The sequence below is a fragment of the Salmo salar genome, chromosome ssa29 (genome assembly GCF_905237065.1).
Source record: "Salmo salar chromosome ssa29, Ssal_v3.1, whole genome shotgun sequence".
Lineage (NCBI taxonomy): Eukaryota > Metazoa > Chordata > Actinopteri > Salmoniformes > Salmonidae > Salmo > Salmo salar.
The window spans coordinates 22,575,953-22,595,980 of NC_059470.1; the positions used below are offsets into that span (position 1 = coordinate 22,575,953).

The following is a 20,028-nucleotide window of genomic DNA, read 5'->3' on the forward strand; positions in this document are numbered from 1 at the left end:
TTTTGGGTAATGGAGCAGTGTGTGATAGTGTCGGCAGTAACGAAGGGCTTTTACAAAAGGTAGTAGACAGAGCAACCTTGGCCAGCAACCTATTCTAAATGGGTAGCTATTTAAAAGCTCAAACTACTTGTAAAAGGACTAAAGAATATAGAACATGGTGACTTGTCAAGAGGCATGGGTACTGTTGCAAATGTAGGCTAGGTTGTTGTTTGTGACTTAGGCTAGTGTATGTTTGTATATTGCTTGTAACTATAAAGTGTTACCTCGTATACAGCAATGCTTTAGAACTTTTACAGTTACATTAGGGTAGCAGTGTGTTTGTTCCAAACCTGTATCTCTGGAGCCTTTAGTAGTTGAATAACCACCTGTTCACTCTCTCTCGATCTTCCTCGCTCCAGCTCTCCCTACCCCCCTGCCGGTTATGTTGTCATCACCATCACTCTCTCGATCTTCCTCGCTCCAGCTCTCCCTACCCCCCTGCCGGTTATGTTGTCATCACCATCACTCTCTCGATCTTCCTCGCTCCAGCTCTCCCTACCCCCCTGCCGGTTATGTTGTCATCACCATCACTCTCTCGATCTTCCTCGCTCCAGCTCTCCCTACCCCCCTGCCGGTTATGTTGTCACCATCTCTCTCTCGATCTTCCTCGCTCCAGCTCTCCCTACCCCCCTGCCGGTTATGTTGTCATCACCATCACTCTCTCGATCTTCCTCGCTCCAGCTCTCCCTACCCCCCTGCCGGTTATGTTGTCATCACCATCACTCTCTCGATCTTCCTCGCTCCAGCTCTCCCTACCCCCCTGCCGGTTATGTTGTCATCACCATCACTCTCTCGATCTTCCTCGCTCCAGCTCTCCCTACCCCCCTGCCGGTTATGTTGTCACCATCACTCTCTCGATCTTCCTCGCTCCAGCTCTCCCTACCCCCCTGCCGGTTATGTTGTCACCATCACTCTCTCGATCTTCCTCGCTCCAGCTCTCCCTACCCCCCTGCCGGTTATGTTGTCATCACCATCACTCTCTCGATCTTCCTCGCTCCAGCTCTCCCTACCCCCCTGCCGGTTATGTTGTCATCACCATCACTCTCTCGATCTTCCTCGCTCCAGCTCTCCCTACCCCCCTGCCGGTTATGTTGTCATCACCATCACTCTCTCGATCTTCCTCGCTCCAGCTCTCCCTACCCCCCTGCCGGTTATGTTGTCATCACCATCACTCTCTCGATCTTCCTCGCTCCAGCTCTCCCTACCCCCCTGCCGGTTATGTTGTCACCATCACTCTCTCGATCTTCCTCGCTCCAGCTCTCCCTACCCCCCTGCCGGTTATGTTGTCATCACCATCACTCTCTCGATCTTCCTCGCTCCAGCTCTCCCTACCCCCTGCCGGTTATGTTGTCACCATCTCTCTCTCGATCTTCCTCGCTCCAGCTCTCCCTACCCCCCTGCCGGTTATGTTGTCATCACCATCACTCTCTCGATCTTCCTCGCTCCAGCTCTCCCTACCCCCCTGCCGGTTATGTTGTCACCATCACTCTCTCGATCTTCCTCGCTCCAGCTCTCCCTACCCCCCTGCCGGTTATGTTGTCACCATCTCTCTCTCGATCTTCCTCGCTCCAGCTCTCCCTACCCCCTGCCGGTTATGTTGTCATCACCATCACTCTCTCGATCTTCCTCGCTCCAGCTCTCCCTACCCCCCTGCCGGTTATGTTGTCATCACCATCACTCTCTCGATCTTCCTCGCTCCAGCTCTCCCTACCCCCCTGCCGGTTATGTTGTCATCACCATCACTCTCTCGATCTTCCTCGCTCCAGCTCTCCCTACCCCCCTGCCGGTTATGTTGTCATCATCATCACTCTCTCGATCTTCCTCGCTCCAGCTCTCCCTAACCCCCTGCCGGTTATGTTGTCACCATCACTCTCTCGATCTTCCTCGCTCCAGCTCTCCCTACCCCCCTGCCGGTTATGTTGTCATCATCATCACTCTCTCGATCTTCCTCGCTCCAGCTCTCCCTACCCCCCTGCCGGTTATGTTGTCATCATCATCACTCTCTCGATCTTCCTCGCTCCAGCTCTCCCTACCCCCCTGCCGGTTATGTTGTCACCATCACTCTCTCGATCTTCCTCGCTCCAGCTCTCCCTACCCCCCTGCCGGTTATGTTGTCATCACCATCACTCTCTCGATCTTCCTCGCTCCAGCTCTCCCTACCCCCCTGCCGGTTATGTTGTCATCACCATCACTCTCTCGATCTTCCTCGCTCCAGCTCCCCTACCCCCCTGCCGGTTATGTTGTCACCATCACTCTCTCGATCTTCCTCGCTCCAGCTCTCCCTACCCCCCTGCCGGTTATGTTGTCACCATCTCTCTCTCGATCTTCCTCGCTCCAGCTCTCCCTACCCCCCTGCCGGTTATGTTGTCATCACCATCACTCTCTCGATCTTCCTCGCTCCAGCTCTCCCTACCCCCTGCCGGTTATGTTGTCATCACCATCACTCTCTCGATCTTCCTCGCTCCAGCTCTCCCTACCCCCCTGCCGGTTATGTTGTCATCACCATCACTCTCTCGATCTTCCTCGCTCCAGCTCTCCCTACCCCCCTGCCGGTTATGTTGTCATCACCATCACTCTCTCGATCTTCCTCGCTCCAGCTCTCCCTACCCCCTGCCGGTTATGTTGTCATCACCATCACTCTCTCGATCTTCCTCGCTCCAGCTCTCCCTACCCCCCTGCCGGTTATGTTGTCACCATCACTCTCTCTATTCCTGGTTTTATCTTAGCAATTTCCAGAATGAATACTGTCCATATTTATGTTGTGGAAACAAATCACTGTTTCCATGTCCCAACTACTCCTTACATTTAAATTCATATTTTTGTCATTTAGCAGACTCTTATCCAGAGCGACTTACAGGAGCAATTAGGGTTAAGTGCCTTGCTCAAGGACACATTGTGATTGTAAGCCTAGCTGGTTCTAGTGAGCCATTGCAACGCCTCTCGTTGGTTTCACCTTATCCTACAGAGCTTGTGCTTGTGTACAGTCTCTGTCTTCCATATGAGCAATGTTTGTGAAAGCTGTCTAAAGCTAATTTTAGATATGGTTAACCTAATTGATTTATCCAGTTTGAGATGGGCCTATTTTGGTGTGTGAATATCACACTCCCAGAAATGGCAATACAAAGTAGTGCATCATTCTTTTTAAAGACGATTTAATACTTATCTAGATACATGGCCTCTGATACGATACAGGAAAGATACGTTTTAATTTGAAACGATTCGGTGCTATTCGGTTTGATTAGAGAACAAATTAATTTGGTTCGATGCGATGCGATATGATGCACTAACATTTGTTGCGTAAACACACATTTTCCATTCAAAATGAATCTGCTACTGATGGAGCTCATGAGCTCTCTGAGCTAGATCTGTCTGAGCTGTTGTGTGTGTCTATGGTGTATACTATGTAGGTACCTGATCTGAGCCATAAAGGAGACTAGGCATCTACTACCCCACTACCACTATCAGAGGGGGGGTATCAATATTGATCGCTTACAGATTAGCTATGACAGGCATTAAATATATAGCACCATTTTTGATTTCACCCCATCTCAAAATTGAATTGTTTTGACCGTTGGGAAGATTTTAGTGAGATTATTTTCTCCTCCCGCGTTGGCCATGAATGTGAGCCTCACAAAAGTGATTCCTCGTTATGAAATTATCAACTTTATCCTGTATATTTAAAAATAACATATACACTGATTGTTTAAAGCAAAACTACCAAAACTATTGCTCATGGTGAACCTGAACAATCAAAATAAAATCTGTTGTAAGCCCCGATCAGCAGGTATAGCCAGATGAGAGTTGTCCCCGGTAGCTTACTTTTTATTCTGGAAAAAACTCAATTTTCAACAGCGAATAGATAACAATAACCTGGCAAATTTACATAGGTTGTCACTTAACTAATAAAGCCTAATATTGTGCAAAACATTTTATAATTTGAATGCTGAAGGTGCGAGGCAGATGTGCAAGATCAGGAACAGGCTGCGCGAAGTGCGCGAAGCTGGGCACAGTGCGCAGTTTGACTAGGCTACTGATATTCCTTAGGGTTGTTTGGCATGGTCCCATGTGGCTCAATTGGTAGAGCATGGCACTTGCAATGCCAGGGTTGTGGGTTCAATTCCCACGGGGGACTAGTAGAAATGAAAATGCAGTGGTGTAAAAATACTTTAAAGTTAAACTTTTTTGGGGTATCTGTACTTTACTGTTTATATTTATGGCAACTTTTACTTCACTACATTCCTAAAGAAAATGGTGTACATGGTCCATACATTTTCCGTGACACCCAAAAATACTCATTACGTTTTGACAGGAAAATGGTCCAATTCTCACACTTATCAAGAGAACATCTCTGGTCATCCCTACTGCCTCTGATCTGGCAGACTCACTAAACACAAATGCTTTGTTTGTAAATTATGTCTGAGTGTTGGTGTTCACCTGGCTATCCGTAAAGAAAAAAATTAATAAATTGTGCCGTCTGGTTTGCTTAATATTAGGAAATTGAAATGATTTATACATTAACTTTTGATACTTAAGTAGTATACATGATACTTAAGTAGTATTTTACTGGGTGACTTTCACTTGAGTAATTTTCTATTAAGGTATCTTTACTTCTACTCAAGTATGACAATTGAGTACTTTTTCCACCACTGTGAAAATGTATGCACTCACTACTGCAAGTCGCTCTAGATAAGAGCGTCTGCGAAATGCCTAAAATGTCAAATGTAATGGAAAATGACTTGTAGATCAATGACTGTCCACACAGTTACATGCTTAGTTCCACACTGAAGGAGAGGATACATAAGTTGTCACACAAGATGAGGTATTTTCGGAAGGTAGAAAGAAAGTAATATGAGCAAAATAAAATGGCGAATCGTAACGTTTGAATCGACTTTCTGACCGATGCGCGCTACATTTGGATCGGTTTAGGGTCTGTGGACCGGTGCAGTCATATCTTACATCTCTGTTTCATACACTTTTTCATTGAAGAACCCAAGAGAGAAATCTATAACCTTTCGAGGATCCAGCATGACCTTTAGGCAATCAACCAGTTATTTTGTAGTGGAGACTATGACATTTCTTTCTTTACACATCCAGAACAAGAGCCTATGATGTGGAGTTATACCATCAGACATCACCTCTCTGCGAACCTATGGAGTTTCCTCGTGTGAATAGCCTATGTCACTAGGAAGTATGCCAACTTGAGACTACCCCTCAACTATTAGAGGTGGAATACCCCTCCTAGGTCTCACTTTAAACATGTGTAGGTAATGGGGGGGTCCAGACCAGGGAGAACCAGATCTCGCTTGGTGTTTCATACACCTTGTTCCTCATGTAGAGATATAGGTTAGTTAACCAATATTACGTTTCATACTGGGACGTCTTGCATTTCAAAGGTACAACAACAACTTTTTGGCCTACCTGTCATAAAGCTTGTCTTGCCTGGTGCTACTATGGGCAACCTTGAGTTGAGCCTGTCGGACTAGTCAGGGGCTGGGGCCTTTAAGTCTTCTGCCTGCCTCTGTCATTCAGTCATTTGATCCAGGCAGGGTTATTTTCTAACCGGACTTCAGCATCCCCCTCACTCGTCCTCTACTCTGATCTGCTCGCACTCTAACTCACAGCTTCTGTGGAAGGCCACTGGGCTAAGAATGGCTCCCGTTTCCTTCAGTCCTGTCAATCACAATGACTGAAAGTCCAGTCCAAATTATATTTACATTTTAGACATTTAGCAGATGCCCTTATCCAGAGTGACTTACACTAGTGCATTCACCTTAAGATGTCTAGGCGAGAAAACAACATAACACAGTCGTAGCAAGTACATCTTCCAAAATGACTGCGATCTGTCCAGTACCCTATGCCCCAGTCAGAATAATTGACATATGCTCATTGTGTTCTTCTTTTCCAGAGGTGAAGCCCGCAGCAGTGGTGAATAAGAATGGTGTGAAAGCGGAGGCTGCTATTGCTAGTGGGGGTGGAGGTGCTGCTAGTGGTTTTAGCGGCACTAAGATCTTCACCTGGTTCATGGTTCTGGCTCTGTTGGGGGTGTGGAGCTCCGTGGCCGTGGTGTGGTTAGAATTGGTGGACTACGACAACGTTATTGGTGAGTCACCTGACCTCCCCTCATTCCTATGATAAACAGTAATGCTTTATTTTACAGCCCGGTTTAAGCTGGTACCTGGTATTTACATGTTACTAAGAATGCACTACGCTGTAACAATACTTACCTCATAGAATTCAACACTATTGGTAACTACCTGGTACCAAATGGGAGTGACGCTTATGTCAATGAATCCCAAAGAAACCACAGTGTAATTCCAATGCTATTATTATTTTATTAGGTTACTGTTTTAACAAATAACTACTGTGTTGGCAGGCTGTAACCTTTATCTGATACAACTATTGCCTTGTTTTATCTCTCAAGATAAGAATGCACAACGTTACTAAATGTTTGTATTGATATATATTGTGTAGAGCAGGTAATGATTTTCTATCATGTAGAATATAGGGCATTGGGTGTTAGTATGCTACAGTACATGTTTAGCCTAAATTGAGTATAGCCCTCCACTCCAGTATTTCCCAACTCCAGTTGACAAGTACCCCCAACAGCACATGTTTTTGTTGTAGCCCTGGATAAACTCACCTGATTCAGCTTGTCAACTAGTCATCAAGCCCTGGGTGAGTTGAATCAGGTGAGTTTGTTTGGGGTTACAACAGAAACGTGTGTATTAGGTGGGGACTGGAGTTGGTAAACACTGGTCTAGATGATGTTCTGTCCTCATAGCTTACTCTAGACACGTAGGAACAGCACTTCATGCCTTCTCTGACTCATACAGGAACCAAAATGTTGTATGTGGTTTAGACAGGAACACATATCAGACAGGAAGCCATGACATACTGTTTTAACTTTTCAATAAGATATTTAAGGGGAAAGATGAATTAGTACTGATATTAGTAAAAGGTTTTGTAAAAAATAATAATTTAGTAACCAATTTAATGTGTAGCGTGAAGTAGGCACAATACTGACACTGTTTAATGAACTTTTGATCTGGATGGTACCCCTAAAAACACAATGTGCCTGTGTGTCTTAATCTTGCATGCAGCGAGAGCAAAGGAATTCCCTTTTAACTTTTCAGAGGTTTTACAAGGTATTTATGGTCTTTGCTTGCATGCATCACCAAACAACTCAAACCCATCTGTCATACTTCACAAAAATATATTAAATTCTATCTGTTATTAGTTCTGAATAGTTTACATTATAATATGCCTCAAAGTAATGATTTAACAATATGCAGTACCAACGTATTTGTCTTGGCTTGCTGATGTTGCATGCACCATACTGTAAATCCACCTTTGACTCATACTGAAAGTGCTTCATTCTCATATCTCAGAATTCTTTGAATTGAAAGTATAGCTCCATTTCATCAAGGCCCTGCGACAGACTAGCGTCCTATCCAGGGGCGTACTTGTACATCATGCTGCCTCACGCTACATAAACATGAGCCCATGGGTCACTTCAGCTCAGACAAGGCTTACTCGCTTAGGTTTACTTATAGCTTCATTTTCTTATCCCCTCACCTCCCAACCTTTTGACCAGAAAATTCACTTCATTTCCCAAACAGTTTTAGTTTTACTGTGATTGTGAACTCCCTGATTATTTAAAGGATCAGTTCTCCGTTCTGAATAAATCTGTGTGTGTGTGTAGTCACTGGTCTGTGTGACCTCACTCAGGCAGTGTGTGTAACTACAGGAAGTCAGTCTGTGGTACAGCTATGTCTGCAGAGTGCAGTCAGAGACGAGTGGCTGCTGCTTTGTCTACTGTGTGTCTATACTGCTGCAGTTCAGCAGAATCACCTTGACCACACCCCCCCACCCCCCATGTCCCCCTCAGAAATGTAATAAGAATTCAGAGCTGAGATGCGGGCTGTAAATATGATACGGTTCCACTTTGAGCACCATAGCATGACTTCATTGGCATGTAGTGATGTATCACTACAACCCAAAGGATCACATTAAAGAAAGCAAATGATCTGTTAACTGTTTCTAATTACAGAGGAAGTTAATGTCCCACAATGATTTTCATGGATAGGCCAAGAATAGGCATATTTGTGGAAAGGACTGTACTCTGAATGTTTTTTATGGCATGACCCTATCTATGACCTTTTCGCAGGTAAACTTTCAGCGTATGACGCAGATGGCGACGGTGACTTCGATGTGGAGGACGCCAAAGTACTACTCGGCAAGTGCATTTTTAATAATGATCTTTTTGTGACCTCTACAGTAAATGTTACTTGTGCATGACTGACTTGGTTTCTTTAGTTTGAGTACCAGTGCAATCAACTAAACAGCTTACTTAGAGCTTACTTAGATGGGAAAAACTCAAGTGTGTAACTTTAAAACCAGACATTTTTGTTGATGCTGTGAATGAATCTTCACATCAAAAAATAGTTCCATGAAAGTACTCCTGGACACAGTTGTTCAGAAGTAAATCTTTTGTTTAGTGTGCAGCTCAGAAGAGCTTGAAGTCCTCTGGCAGCCTCTTCACAGCATTATTTAACTCCTACAACAGCTGCAACAACACTACATTTCTGTAGTGAGATATAGCTGAAAACCAATGTAACCATAGTGCTTATGATTGTAATATTGGCCACCAGCCGCATGTACAGTGCCTTAGGAAAGTATTCAGGCCCCTTGACTTTTTCTACATTTTGTTAGGTTACAGCCTTATTCAAAAATGTATTAGATTGATGGGGGGGAACAATCGACACACAATACCCCATAATGACAAAGCAAAAACCTTTGCTTCATAATCGTCGCCAAACCCACTGGCTCCAGGTCATCTACAAGACCCTGCTAGGTAAAGTCCCCCGCTCACTGGTCACCATAGCAGCACCCACCTGTAGCACGCGCTCCAGCAGGTATATCTCACTGGTCACCCCCAAAGCCAATTCCTCCTTTGGCCGTCTCTCTTTCCAGTTCTCTGCTGCCAATGACTGGAACGAACTACAAAAATCTCTGAAACTGGAAACACTTATCTCCCTCACTAGCTTTAAGCACCAGCTGTCAGATCAGATCACTGCACCTGTACATAGCCCATCTATAATTTAGCCCTACCTCTTCCCCTACTGTATTTATTTTATTTATTTTATTTTGCTCCTTTGCACACCATTAACTCTATTTCTACTTTGTACTTTCTTCTACTACAAATCTACCATTCCAGTGTTTTACTTGCTATATTGTATTTACTTTGCCACCATGGACTTTTTTTTTGCCTTCACCTCCCTTATCTCACCTCATTTGCTCACATTGTACATAGACTTATTTTTCTACTGTATTATTGACTGTATATTTGTTTTACTCCATGTGTAACTCTGTGTTGTTGTATGTTGTCGAACTGCTTTGCTTTATCTTGGCCAGGTCGCAATTGTAAATGAGAACATGTTCTCAACTTGCCTACCTGGTTAAATAAAGGTAAATTAAATTTAAAAAAACAAAAAAAAACAGGTTTTTAGATTTCTTTTCACAAAACGATATGGGAAAAAATATGAAATCACATTTTACCTAAGTATTCAGACCCTTTTCTCAGTATTTGGTTGAAGCACCTTTGGCAGCGATTACAGCCTTGAGTCTTTTTGGGTATAACGCTACAAGCTTGGCACACCTGTAAGTGGGGAGTTTCTCCCATTCTTCTCTGCAGATCCTCTCAAGCTCTCTCAGGTTGGATGGGGAGTGTTGCCGCACAGCTATTTTCAGGTCTCTCCAGAGATGTTTGATCGGGTTCAAGTCTGAGCTCTGGCTGGGCCACTCAAGGACATTGAGGCTTGTCCTGAAGCCACTCCTGCGTTGTCTTGGCTGTGTGCTTAAGGTTGTTGTCCTGTTGGAAGGTTAACCTTCACCCCAGTCTGAGGTTATGAGCACTCTGGAGCAGGTTATCATCAAGGATCTCTCTGTATGACGCTGCCACCACCATGCTTCACCGTAGGGATGGTGCCAGGTTTCCTCCATACGTGACACTTGGCATTCAGGCCAAAGAGTTCAATCTTGGTTTCATCAGTCCAGATAATCTAATTGTTTCTCATGGTCTGAGAGTCTTTAGGTGCCTTTTGGCAAACTCAAAGTGGGCTGTCATGTGCCTTTTACTGAGGAGTGGCTTCTGTCTGGTCACTCTACCATAAAGGCATGATTGGTGGAGTGCTGCAGAGATGGTTGTCCTTCTGGAAGGTTCTCCCATCTCCACAGAGGAACTCCAGAGCTCTGTTAGAGTAACCATTGGTTTCTTGGTCACCTTCCTGAACAAGACCCTTCTCCTCCGATTGCTCAGTTTGGCTGGATAGCCAACTCTAGGAAGAGTCTTGGTGGTTTCAAACTTCTTCCATTTAAGAATGATGGAGGCCACTGTGTTCTTGGGGACCTTCAATGCTGCAGAAATGTTTTGGTACCCTTCACCAGATCTGTGCCTCGTTACAATCCTGTCTTGGAGCTCTACAGACAATTCCTTCGACCTCATGGCTTGGCTTTTGCTCTGACATGCGCTGTCAACTGGGGGACCTTATATAGACAGGTGTGTGCCTTTACAAATCATGTAAAATCAATTGAATTTACCTCAGGTGGACTCCAATCAAGTTGTAGAATCATCTCAAGGGTGACCAATGGAAACAGGATGCACCTGAGCTCAATTTCGAGTCTCATAGCAAAGGGTCTGAATACTTATGTAAATAAAAAAAAATCTAAAACCTGTTTTCGCTTTGTCGTTATGGGGTATTGTGTGGAGATTGCTTAGGATTTATTTTTATTTTATCAATTTTAGAATAAGGCTGTAACATAACAAAGTGTGGAAAAAGTCAAGGGGTCTGAATACTTTCTGTATCTACAATACTGGCTCATCACTGACACTTCACGTTCCCATAATGCCTAGCCTAATAGCTCTTGTCCTGTGTGGCCTAATAAAGGGACTAATAAAGACTTAACCAATCAAAGACAAGGACTAATGACTGTCCCTGACTGACTAAAAACACTGAGTAGGGTTGGTTGCAGTACCTCTGTCCATAGCTGACAGCGACATTTCAAAATTCTACACTTTCAGACAGCTACACTCTCAACTTTTAAAGGGGGTATTTTCTTGTCGCTCTTCTTATACGCCTCTCTCTTTCCTGCATTACCATCCACTCTCTTCATTTCTCTTCCCTTCCCTCTCTCCATCCTCTATCCTCTCTTTCCTCTTCTCTTCCCCCTTGTTTTCCTCCTCTCTCTCGTCAGGCTTGACCAAAGAGGGCGGTGAAATTACTAATGAAAATGCAGATTCCCTAGAGGAAATCTTCAGTATTTTAGCCGAGGAGGGCTCAGATTGGTTTCACGGCTTCTTCACGTTTCTCTATGACGTGATCACTCCTCCCGTAGAGAAGGTGGAGGATCCAGAGAGTGAGACAGCAGAGGAGGAGGGTGATGCTGGTACGTCCCAGAACGGTGCTGGGGTTCAGGGCGTTATATTAGACCTACAGGATCAGTAGTCAAAAGCTCCTGAGCGTTCCACTCCTAGCTTCCCATCCATGAGGAGCACAACGAGACTAGTCTACTGTGTGAGGTCTAAGGTCACTCAAAGGTCACCTCACCCCTCAACTCTAACTGGAGGAAATTGAAAATTGCGCTGGTCGTGTCAAAGGAAGGACATTGTCTCTGTGAAAAGAATGTCTGAAAAGAGGATATTATGTTTTTGTCCTCCTCGACTTTGGACTTGCTGCTATGGTGCTTGTCATTGGGAATATTGGCGTGGACTTTTATGCTTTGCACTTTTTCTAAGCTTTTGCACTACTCATCGTCGTTGTGATGCACATATTCTTTGTACATCTTTGTTCTGGCTGAATTAGTCATGTATGTGCTATTTAAATCTTTTAATTTTGCCAGTTAAACTGAATTTGTCATTTCTGCTTTTAGACCATTGGTAAAAAAGAAGAAGAAGGGATTTGAACGTAATCAGTTAATCTATACTCTTAAAAGCCTTACAGTAATTCCCTTTAATCAGAAATGTCAATTTAGTATTTTATCTTTATAACCAACCACTGACCATCCACATAACACTGTTCAGGCTTCTGATAACGTTGTATTTCGCAGTTTATGTGTCTCATAGTTTAATTCACCAAAAAGTATGATGTCATGTATCTTTTTAGCAGTGCAACATTGGATGCTGCAGTACATGCCGTTTTCTATCCTCATGTCAGCAATGTTCACCTTTTTTGGATTAGCTTGCTGGGCTATTTGTAGTGATGTGATCTTCATTCAAAACATGCTGTATCTATTTGCACTGTCTATTCTAAGACTAGCAGTTGTCTCGCTTTTCCCAACAGTAGTACGTTAATTCAGTTTAGCAAGGATGACTACTTTGTCTAAATTCCTATGACTCAATGGTATTAGGCCTACATCTGGAAAGGACTAACACTGAGTGTGTTGTTGGCGTGATGCTGGAATGATGCACAAATGCATTGTGAATGACCAAATGACCACTGAATTTGCAACTCCGCAGTGTTTTTGCATTTCTATTTGAAGGAAATGTGTGTTAAACTGTAACTGCTAATCAACCACCATGCTATTATTGGATTGAAGAGAAGTTCCCAAAGTTCACCCATCTCTTGCCAAACAGCCCCACAAAGCTCAGCCTGAACCCCAGAGTTTAGGAATGTCGTCCACATTCACTTTAAGCCATGTGTGCTAAGTATTTACGGAGGGGTTTCAGACTGTTTTCAGTTTTTTTTATTTACCGAAGGTCACGGTGACCAGGAGAGGGTGTATTTCTGTTGCAGACTGGAAGGACAATAGGCCAGAGTTTAGGCCATTTTTGAAAACAAACAATTTTAAGTAGGCCTATTGCAATATGTAGTACTATTCTATTAATATCTTGACGTAAAATATCTGAACACTGCATTTTGTTTGTTATGTAGTGAGGTAAAGTTTTAGCACCTGTCTAATAAATATGACTATCAGTGTTGATGGAACTATTTTATGTGTAGTGTCTACTATCTACAAACATGGGCACTATCAAAGATTATGGGCATCGGTGAAGTGTTATGCCTTTTGTACAGGAGTGGATCATGACAGGAATAAGTGACTTCTTTCTGTTTCATATAGATTGAGCGATTGTGTCATATTTGCGGTGTGATGCACTCTTTTGAAAGGGCACGTACAGTCCCCTCCGACATGGTCCATGCTGTGGCTAATATCTTTTTTGTTTTTGTTTGTATGTTAGACGAAAAAGGGGTCAAAGTTGCTGCTCCCAAAAAGGAAACGCTGAAAGAAGGTACATTCTCCCGGCTGGTTGCTCCCTGTGCGTGTTGACTTTGGTCTACATTTGGAGTTTTTTGCTAAACTCCCTCATGACCCTTAATATTGCCTAGTAAATGGACCAACCCTCAACAACAAAAATATACTGTGTCGAAATATGTGTCACTGTTGCTAATGTTCTTCTTACTTTGACATAATTAGAGGACAAGAAAAAAGGTCTCTTCCTTGAATTTCTTTTCCAGAATGATTTTATTCTCTTTGGGAATAAAAGTATAATTTTTGTCTGTGCGTGTTGTGTGTGCGTACGTGTGTTTTAAATTGGAAAATGTATTTCTGGTGGGCATGACATGGTCACACTTTGTGTGAGAATCAACTTTCTCTGGACTGTGGATCTTCGCTCTGTTTGAGTGTGCACCATGGACCACCAGCCCTTTGACAGACAGTGCATCAGTCAGGGATCAGAGGTAGAAGACTTCATACGTGGAAATATTGTATCACTCACGTGGTGTTTTGACCAAGAAGCAAATCATATGCCTCTTAACTTCATGCAACACCTCGGTCAAAACTGTGATTGAAATTATCTTGTGTTGCACTGTTGCCTCTCATTTTGAAGAGAGAGAAGATAGTTTTGTCTTGTGTGTAGCCAAACAAGGCCTGAGTTTAAACTTGTTGTTCAAATGAGTATAGAGGTTGGATTATTGTTTACCATCAATTTTATATCGCACTTTTCATCTGTTTACTCCATTCAGAAGACTGGGGTCAGAGCCAGGGATCACCCATTCTTTTTTTACCTAGTCGGCTCTGAGATTTGAACCAGCAACTGTTCGGTTACTGGCCCAATGCTCCTAACCGCTTGGATAAGACGAACTGCAACTCGTACAGGCTGTTGTAAGGCAAAATTAAATCTCATTAGGGGTTTGAAGTTGTTCCCTGTTCAGAATAGATCTCATTCCTAAATATATATACACTGCTCAAAAAAATAAAGGGAACACTTAAACAACACAATGTAACTCCAAGTCAATCACACTTCTGTGAAATCAAACTGTCCACTTAGGAAGCAACACTGATTGACAATAAATGTCACATGCTGTTGTGCAAATGGAATAGACAACAGGTGGAAATTATAGGCAATTAGCAAGACACCCCCAATAAAGGAGTGGTTCTGCAGGTGGGGACCACAGACCACTTCTCAGTTCCTATGCTTTCTGGCTGATGTTTTGGTCACTTTTGAATGCTGGCGGTGCTTTCACTCTAGTAGTAGCATGAGACTACAACCCACACAAGTGGCTCAGGTAGTGCAGCTCATCCAGGATGGCACATCAATGCGAGCTGTGGCAAGAAGGTTTGCTGTGTCTGTCAGCGTAGTGTTCAGAGCATGGAGGCGCTACCAGGAGACAGGCCAGTACATCAGGAGACGTGGAGGAGGCCGTAGGAGGGCAACAACCCAGCAGCAGGACCGCTACCTCCGCCTTTGTGCAAGGAGGAGCAGGAGGAGCACTGCAAGAGCCCTGCAAAATGTCCTCCAGCAGGCCACAAATGTGCATGTGTCTGCTCAAATGGTCAGAAACAGACTCCATGAGGGTGGTATGAGGGCCCGACGTCCACAGGTGGGGGTTGTGCTTACAGCCCAACACCATGCAGGACATTTGGCATTTGCCAGAGAACACCAAAATTGGCAAATTCGCCACTGGCGCCCTGTGCTCTTCACAGATGAAAGCAGGTTCACACTGAGCACGTGACAGACATGACAGAGTCTGGAGATGCCGTGGAGAACGTTCTGCTGCCTGCAGCATCCTCCAGCATGACCGGTTGGCGGTGGGTCAGTCATGGTGTGGGGTGGCATTTCTTTGGGGGGCCGCACAGCCCTCCATGTGCTCGCCAGAGGTACCCTGACTGCCATTAGGTACCGAGATGAGATCCTCAGACCCCTTGTGAGACCATATGCTGGTGCGGTTGGCCCTGGGTTCCTCCTAATGCAAGACAATGCTAGACCTCATGTGGCTGGAGTGTGTCAGCAGTTCCTGCAAGAGGAAGGCATTGATGCTATGGACTGGCCCGCACGTTCCCCAGACCTGAATCCAATTGAGCACATCTGGGACATCATGTCTCGCTCCATCCACCAATGCCACGTTGCACCACAGACTGTCCAGGAGTTGGCGCCACCTCATCAGGAGCATGCCCAGGCGTTGTAGGGAGGTCATACAGGCACGTGGAGGCCACACACACTACTGAGCCTCATTTTGACTTGTTTTAAGGACATTACATCAAAGTTGGATCAGCCTGTAGTGTGGTTTTCCACTTTAATTTTGAGTGTGACTCCAAATCCAGACCTCCATGGGTTGATAAATTGGATTTCCATTGATTATTTTTGTGTGATTTTGTTGTCAGCACATTCAACTATGTAAAGAAAAAAGTATTTAATAAGATTATTTCTTTCATTCAGATCTAGGATGTGTTGTTTAAGTGTTCCCTTTATTTTTTTGAGCAGTATATATATAATAATATATAGTTTGGTTACTTTTGGGTCTTATTGGACTTTTTAACAAGCCTACATGAAAGACCATGAACTAGGCAGAGGCACAATAAAGGTTAAATTATTATACTTTTTTTTTTTAAAGCGGCACAACGTATTTGATTAACTTAAATGTGTTTTCAGCGACTGAATGACTGTTGACTTTGGTATAATTGATGCACTTTGCATTCTGGGATAGCATGATCACTTCTTCTTCATTTGACACACACTTAACTTTTGTTTCTCTTTGTACCCTGAAAACAATTCAGCTGAGAATATTGTCGAGGTTCCTGTTCCAAAAACAGAAAAGACAAAAGGTAGCCTACTATTTAATGGTGGTGAGTCTGTTGTATGAGTCAATTCTTGTTGACCGTTGGTGAAGCTAAAAAGCTCTTCCTTTCTTCATTTTTTTGGTTTTTTAAACAAGCCTGTGGATGCTATGAAAAAAGTCAAACCTGAAGGTACTTTAACTGATATTTAGTTTAAGTCCAGTTTCATTGAGTTTTAATCTGTCAGGAAAATGGTAATGTGTGTTGCATATGCGTGTGGTTTATCATGAATATAATCATCAGTCATACTTTCAAGACGTTGAGTTTTGAATCTGTAGTGGTTGTTGTAATGACACCTGTATTCATGCCCCAAACTTTCTGTGGGGCATGGACAGGGGTCAGAGGTACATTGGCCTAATGCTAACGATCTCTGTTGAGAAAGAAAGTATTTTTAATGACCTAAAACCCATGACTGTTGACACCTATACGATGGAGACATCCTTCTGCTCCAGGTCACCTTAAAGCAAATTTGTTTGCATCCAGGACGACTTCACATACTTGGGTCTAATTTCTCAATATTCTTAAGAGATGTTGGGTTAGGGGATGAAGAGGGTGGCTATTGTAAAGCTACTAGTGTGAGTAGTTGTTTAACAGTAGAGCTCACCATTGTCTTACTTGTGAGTAGTTTATAGGCTTTGTGGTCCTTTGTAGCCCAGTTGGTTGAGCATGGCACTTGTAACGCCAGGGTAGTGGGTTCCATTCTCAGGATCACCCATACGCAAAATGCATGCACACATGACTAAGTTGCTTTGGATAAAAGCGTCTGCTAAATGTCATATTATGATAACATTCGTTCACATACCTGACATAATTCACATATGCCTAACTGCGTGGATGTGTTCCACCATTTTCACACACATTTTCTTGCTAATTACTGCGTTACATTTTTAATCCATTCCTAAATGGGCCAATTGTGTGCCGCCCTATGGGACTCCCAATGCAGTCTGGATTCGAACCAGGTACTATAGTGACGCCTCTTGCACTGAGATGCAGTGCCTTAGACCGCTACACCACTCGGGAGCCCTTCCAATAGTTCGCCTAATTTCAGTTTGTGACAAAACAGGCAAGTGTATCAATAATTTTTACATAAGCAAAAATATTGTATTTTCACCTGTTCGAAGCAGGTGTACAAAACCGAAAGTAAAAGATGCAAAAACAAAACTTAAGCATGGGAAGCATAGAAATAGCGCACATAGAACAGATCTACCGCTTCTTAGCCTTGCTTTAAATGAGTGTCAGAGCTAAGTGTCAGATCTATAACTCACATTTCTATGTGAATTTAATGGGGTCGCCCGAAAAGTTACATATTGCAGCTTTAAAGGTGCCTGAATTCTATCAACCATGGCTGTAATTTTATTGTGAAGTAGCTCTAATGTCCTTGGTGTTTTATTACTGTTCTTCCTCTCCCAAATCAGATGAGAGTCCTGGAGAGGTGGCTTCTAAAAAGAACAGAACAAAAGGTATCAGCATGTTGCATTTGGTTGTTAGACGAAAGTGAACTTCGTTGGTGTGTGAATGTTTTGCCTGACGTGCACTGACAATTGAATTGTGTCTTTGCTTGCATCCCTCTTGGTTATTAAACATGACAAAACGCTGTATTGATAATGAAATTTAAGATTGATTGATTATCCTAATTAGTTGACGGATTAATCGGCATGGCCGATTTAATTAGGGCCGATTTCAAGTTTTCATAACAATCGGTAATCTGTATTTTTGGATGCTGATTATGGCCGATTACATTGCACTCCACGAGGAGACTGCGTGGCAGGCTGACCACTTGTTACGCGAGTGCAGCAAGGAGCCAAGTTAAGTTGCTAGCTAGCATTAAACTTATCTTATAAAAAACAATCAATCTTAACATAATCACTAGTTAACTACACATGGTTGATGATATTACTCGTTTATCTAGCTTGTCCTGCGTTGCCTATAATCAATGCGGTGCCTGTTAATTTATCATCGGATCACAGCCTATTTCGCCAAACGGGTGAAGATTTAGCAAGCGCATTCGTGAAATAAGCACTGTCGTTGCACCAATATGTAGACTTATGGATGCCACCCTAGATAAAATATGGAACGGTTCCGTATTTCACTGAAAGAATAAAGGTTTTGTTTTCGAAATTATAGTTTCCAGATTTGACCATATTAATAATGACCTAAGGCCCGTATTTCTGTGTGTTTATTATATTATAATTAAGTCTATGATTTGATATTTGATTAAGCAGTCTGACTGAGCGGTGGTAGACAGCAGCAGGCTCGTAAGCATTCATTCAAACAGCACTTTCCTGCGTTTGCCAGCAGCTCTTCGCTGTGCTTCAAGCATTGCCCTGTTTATGACTTCAAGCCTATCAACTCCCGAGATTAGGCTGGCAATACTAAAGTGCCTATAAGAACATCCAATAGTCAAAGGTATATGAAATACAAATGGTATAGAGAGAAATAGTACTATAATTCCTATAATAACTACAACCTAAAACGTCTTAACTGGAAATATTGAAGACTCATGTTAAAAGGAACCACCAGCTTTCATATGTTCTCATGTTCTGAGCAAGGAACTTAAACGTTAGCTTTTTTACATGGCACATATTGCACTTTTACTTTCTTCTCCAACACTGTGTTTTTGCATTATTTAAACCAAATTGAACATGTTTCATTATTTATTTGAGACTAAATTGATTTTATTTATGTATTATATTAAGTTAAAATAAGTGTTCATTCAGTATTGTTGTAATTGTCATTATTACAAATATATATATATATATATATATAAAAATCGGCCTATTAATCGGTATTAGCTTTTTTTTTTTGGTCCTCCAATAATCTGTATCGGTATCGGTGTTAAAAAATCATAATCGGTCGACCTCTAATCCTAATACGTAATGTGTGCCATTAATCTGAATAACCTTGTTTTTCTGATGTGATTTGATTCGTTTGATTTAGTGGTGTTGAAACGACTGGAGTGAGTTGTTAGGATGAATCAACTCCATGAAGAGTTGTGGAATCGTCCGCCATGAGATGTGCAGCATGTTGATTCACATGTTGAACTCTAGTCCGGTCGGTGTGTTTTTTTTAACACTTATTACCATGGATGTGATGTAATAAGAAAATAACCCGGAATGTGCTAACGTAGTACCAGCAGCAACAAGGTGAAAACTGTAGATGTTCAATCTCAGCCTTGTTTTAGCCTATTGTCCTAAAGCTATTTGATCAACTCTAATATGTCATATGTATTGTAATAGCAGGACAAGCAAGCCATCCAGTCTGGATGCAGAAGTAGCAAAGTTGCAGAGGGAAGTCCTCAAACTCCAGAAGAAAAGACTGCAGCTGGAAATTGAGAAATTAATACTCAATCAGGAGAAAATAAAGAGAGCAGGGAAATTACAATTAGAGTTTTAGTCGAGCGTGAACATTTTAAGCACGGCCCGACCAGAGCCTAAGGAGAGACAGGTGGTCAATGCTCTGCAGCTCGAAGCATGAGGCGGCCCAGAAAGCCCAGGGAATGTTACAGGCTGAACTCAATGAGGAGAAAGTGGGGGAGGAAATTGAACAAGAAGACAAAAGACAGGCTGAGAATATTCTTGCTAACGAGGAGGAGAGACAATTGGCCAGAGTGCTGGAGCTCAAGAGGCAAGTGGTGGCCCAAAAGTCCAGGAAATGCTAGAGGCTTAACTCGGAAGAGGAAAGAGAGGCTGAGAGGTGAGCGCAGGTGTAAGCAGAGAAAGAAAGGCTAGAGAAAGAGAGCGTTTTGAAGTAGTTCAAGGAGGGAGAAGAAAAAGAGTCTGAATAACTGTAGACTATACAGTCACTTCAGTTTAATTTCCTACACTGGTTTGGTTGTTACAATAAAGCACCACCAAACTATAGCCTGCATATTGGAGTTTT

At 42.9% G+C, this 20,028-nt stretch overlaps 1 protein-coding gene across 18 annotated transcripts in view; it reads left to right on the forward strand.

The window, feature by feature from the left end:
• Positions 1 to 20,028, forward strand: part of unm_hu7910 (un-named hu7910) — a 51,750-nt gene that overhangs the window by 4,815 nt on the left and 26,907 nt on the right. For 9 of the 18 annotated variants that reach the window (XM_045710648.1, XM_045710647.1, XM_045710651.1 and 6 more), the window contains exons 2-3: positions 5,945 to 6,139; positions 8,207 to 8,275. In XM_045710648.1, the coding sequence (XP_045566604.1) occupies positions 5,945 to 6,139; positions 8,207 to 8,275 (264 nt within the window). Of the gene's footprint in view, positions 1 to 5,944; positions 6,140 to 8,206; positions 8,276 to 11,292; positions 11,485 to 13,273; positions 13,325 to 16,089; positions 16,159 to 17,564; positions 17,610 to 20,028 lie in introns of all 18 variants that reach the window. The other 9 variants (XM_014181310.2, XM_045710644.1, XM_014181309.2 and 6 more) reach the window with 7 other exon arrangements.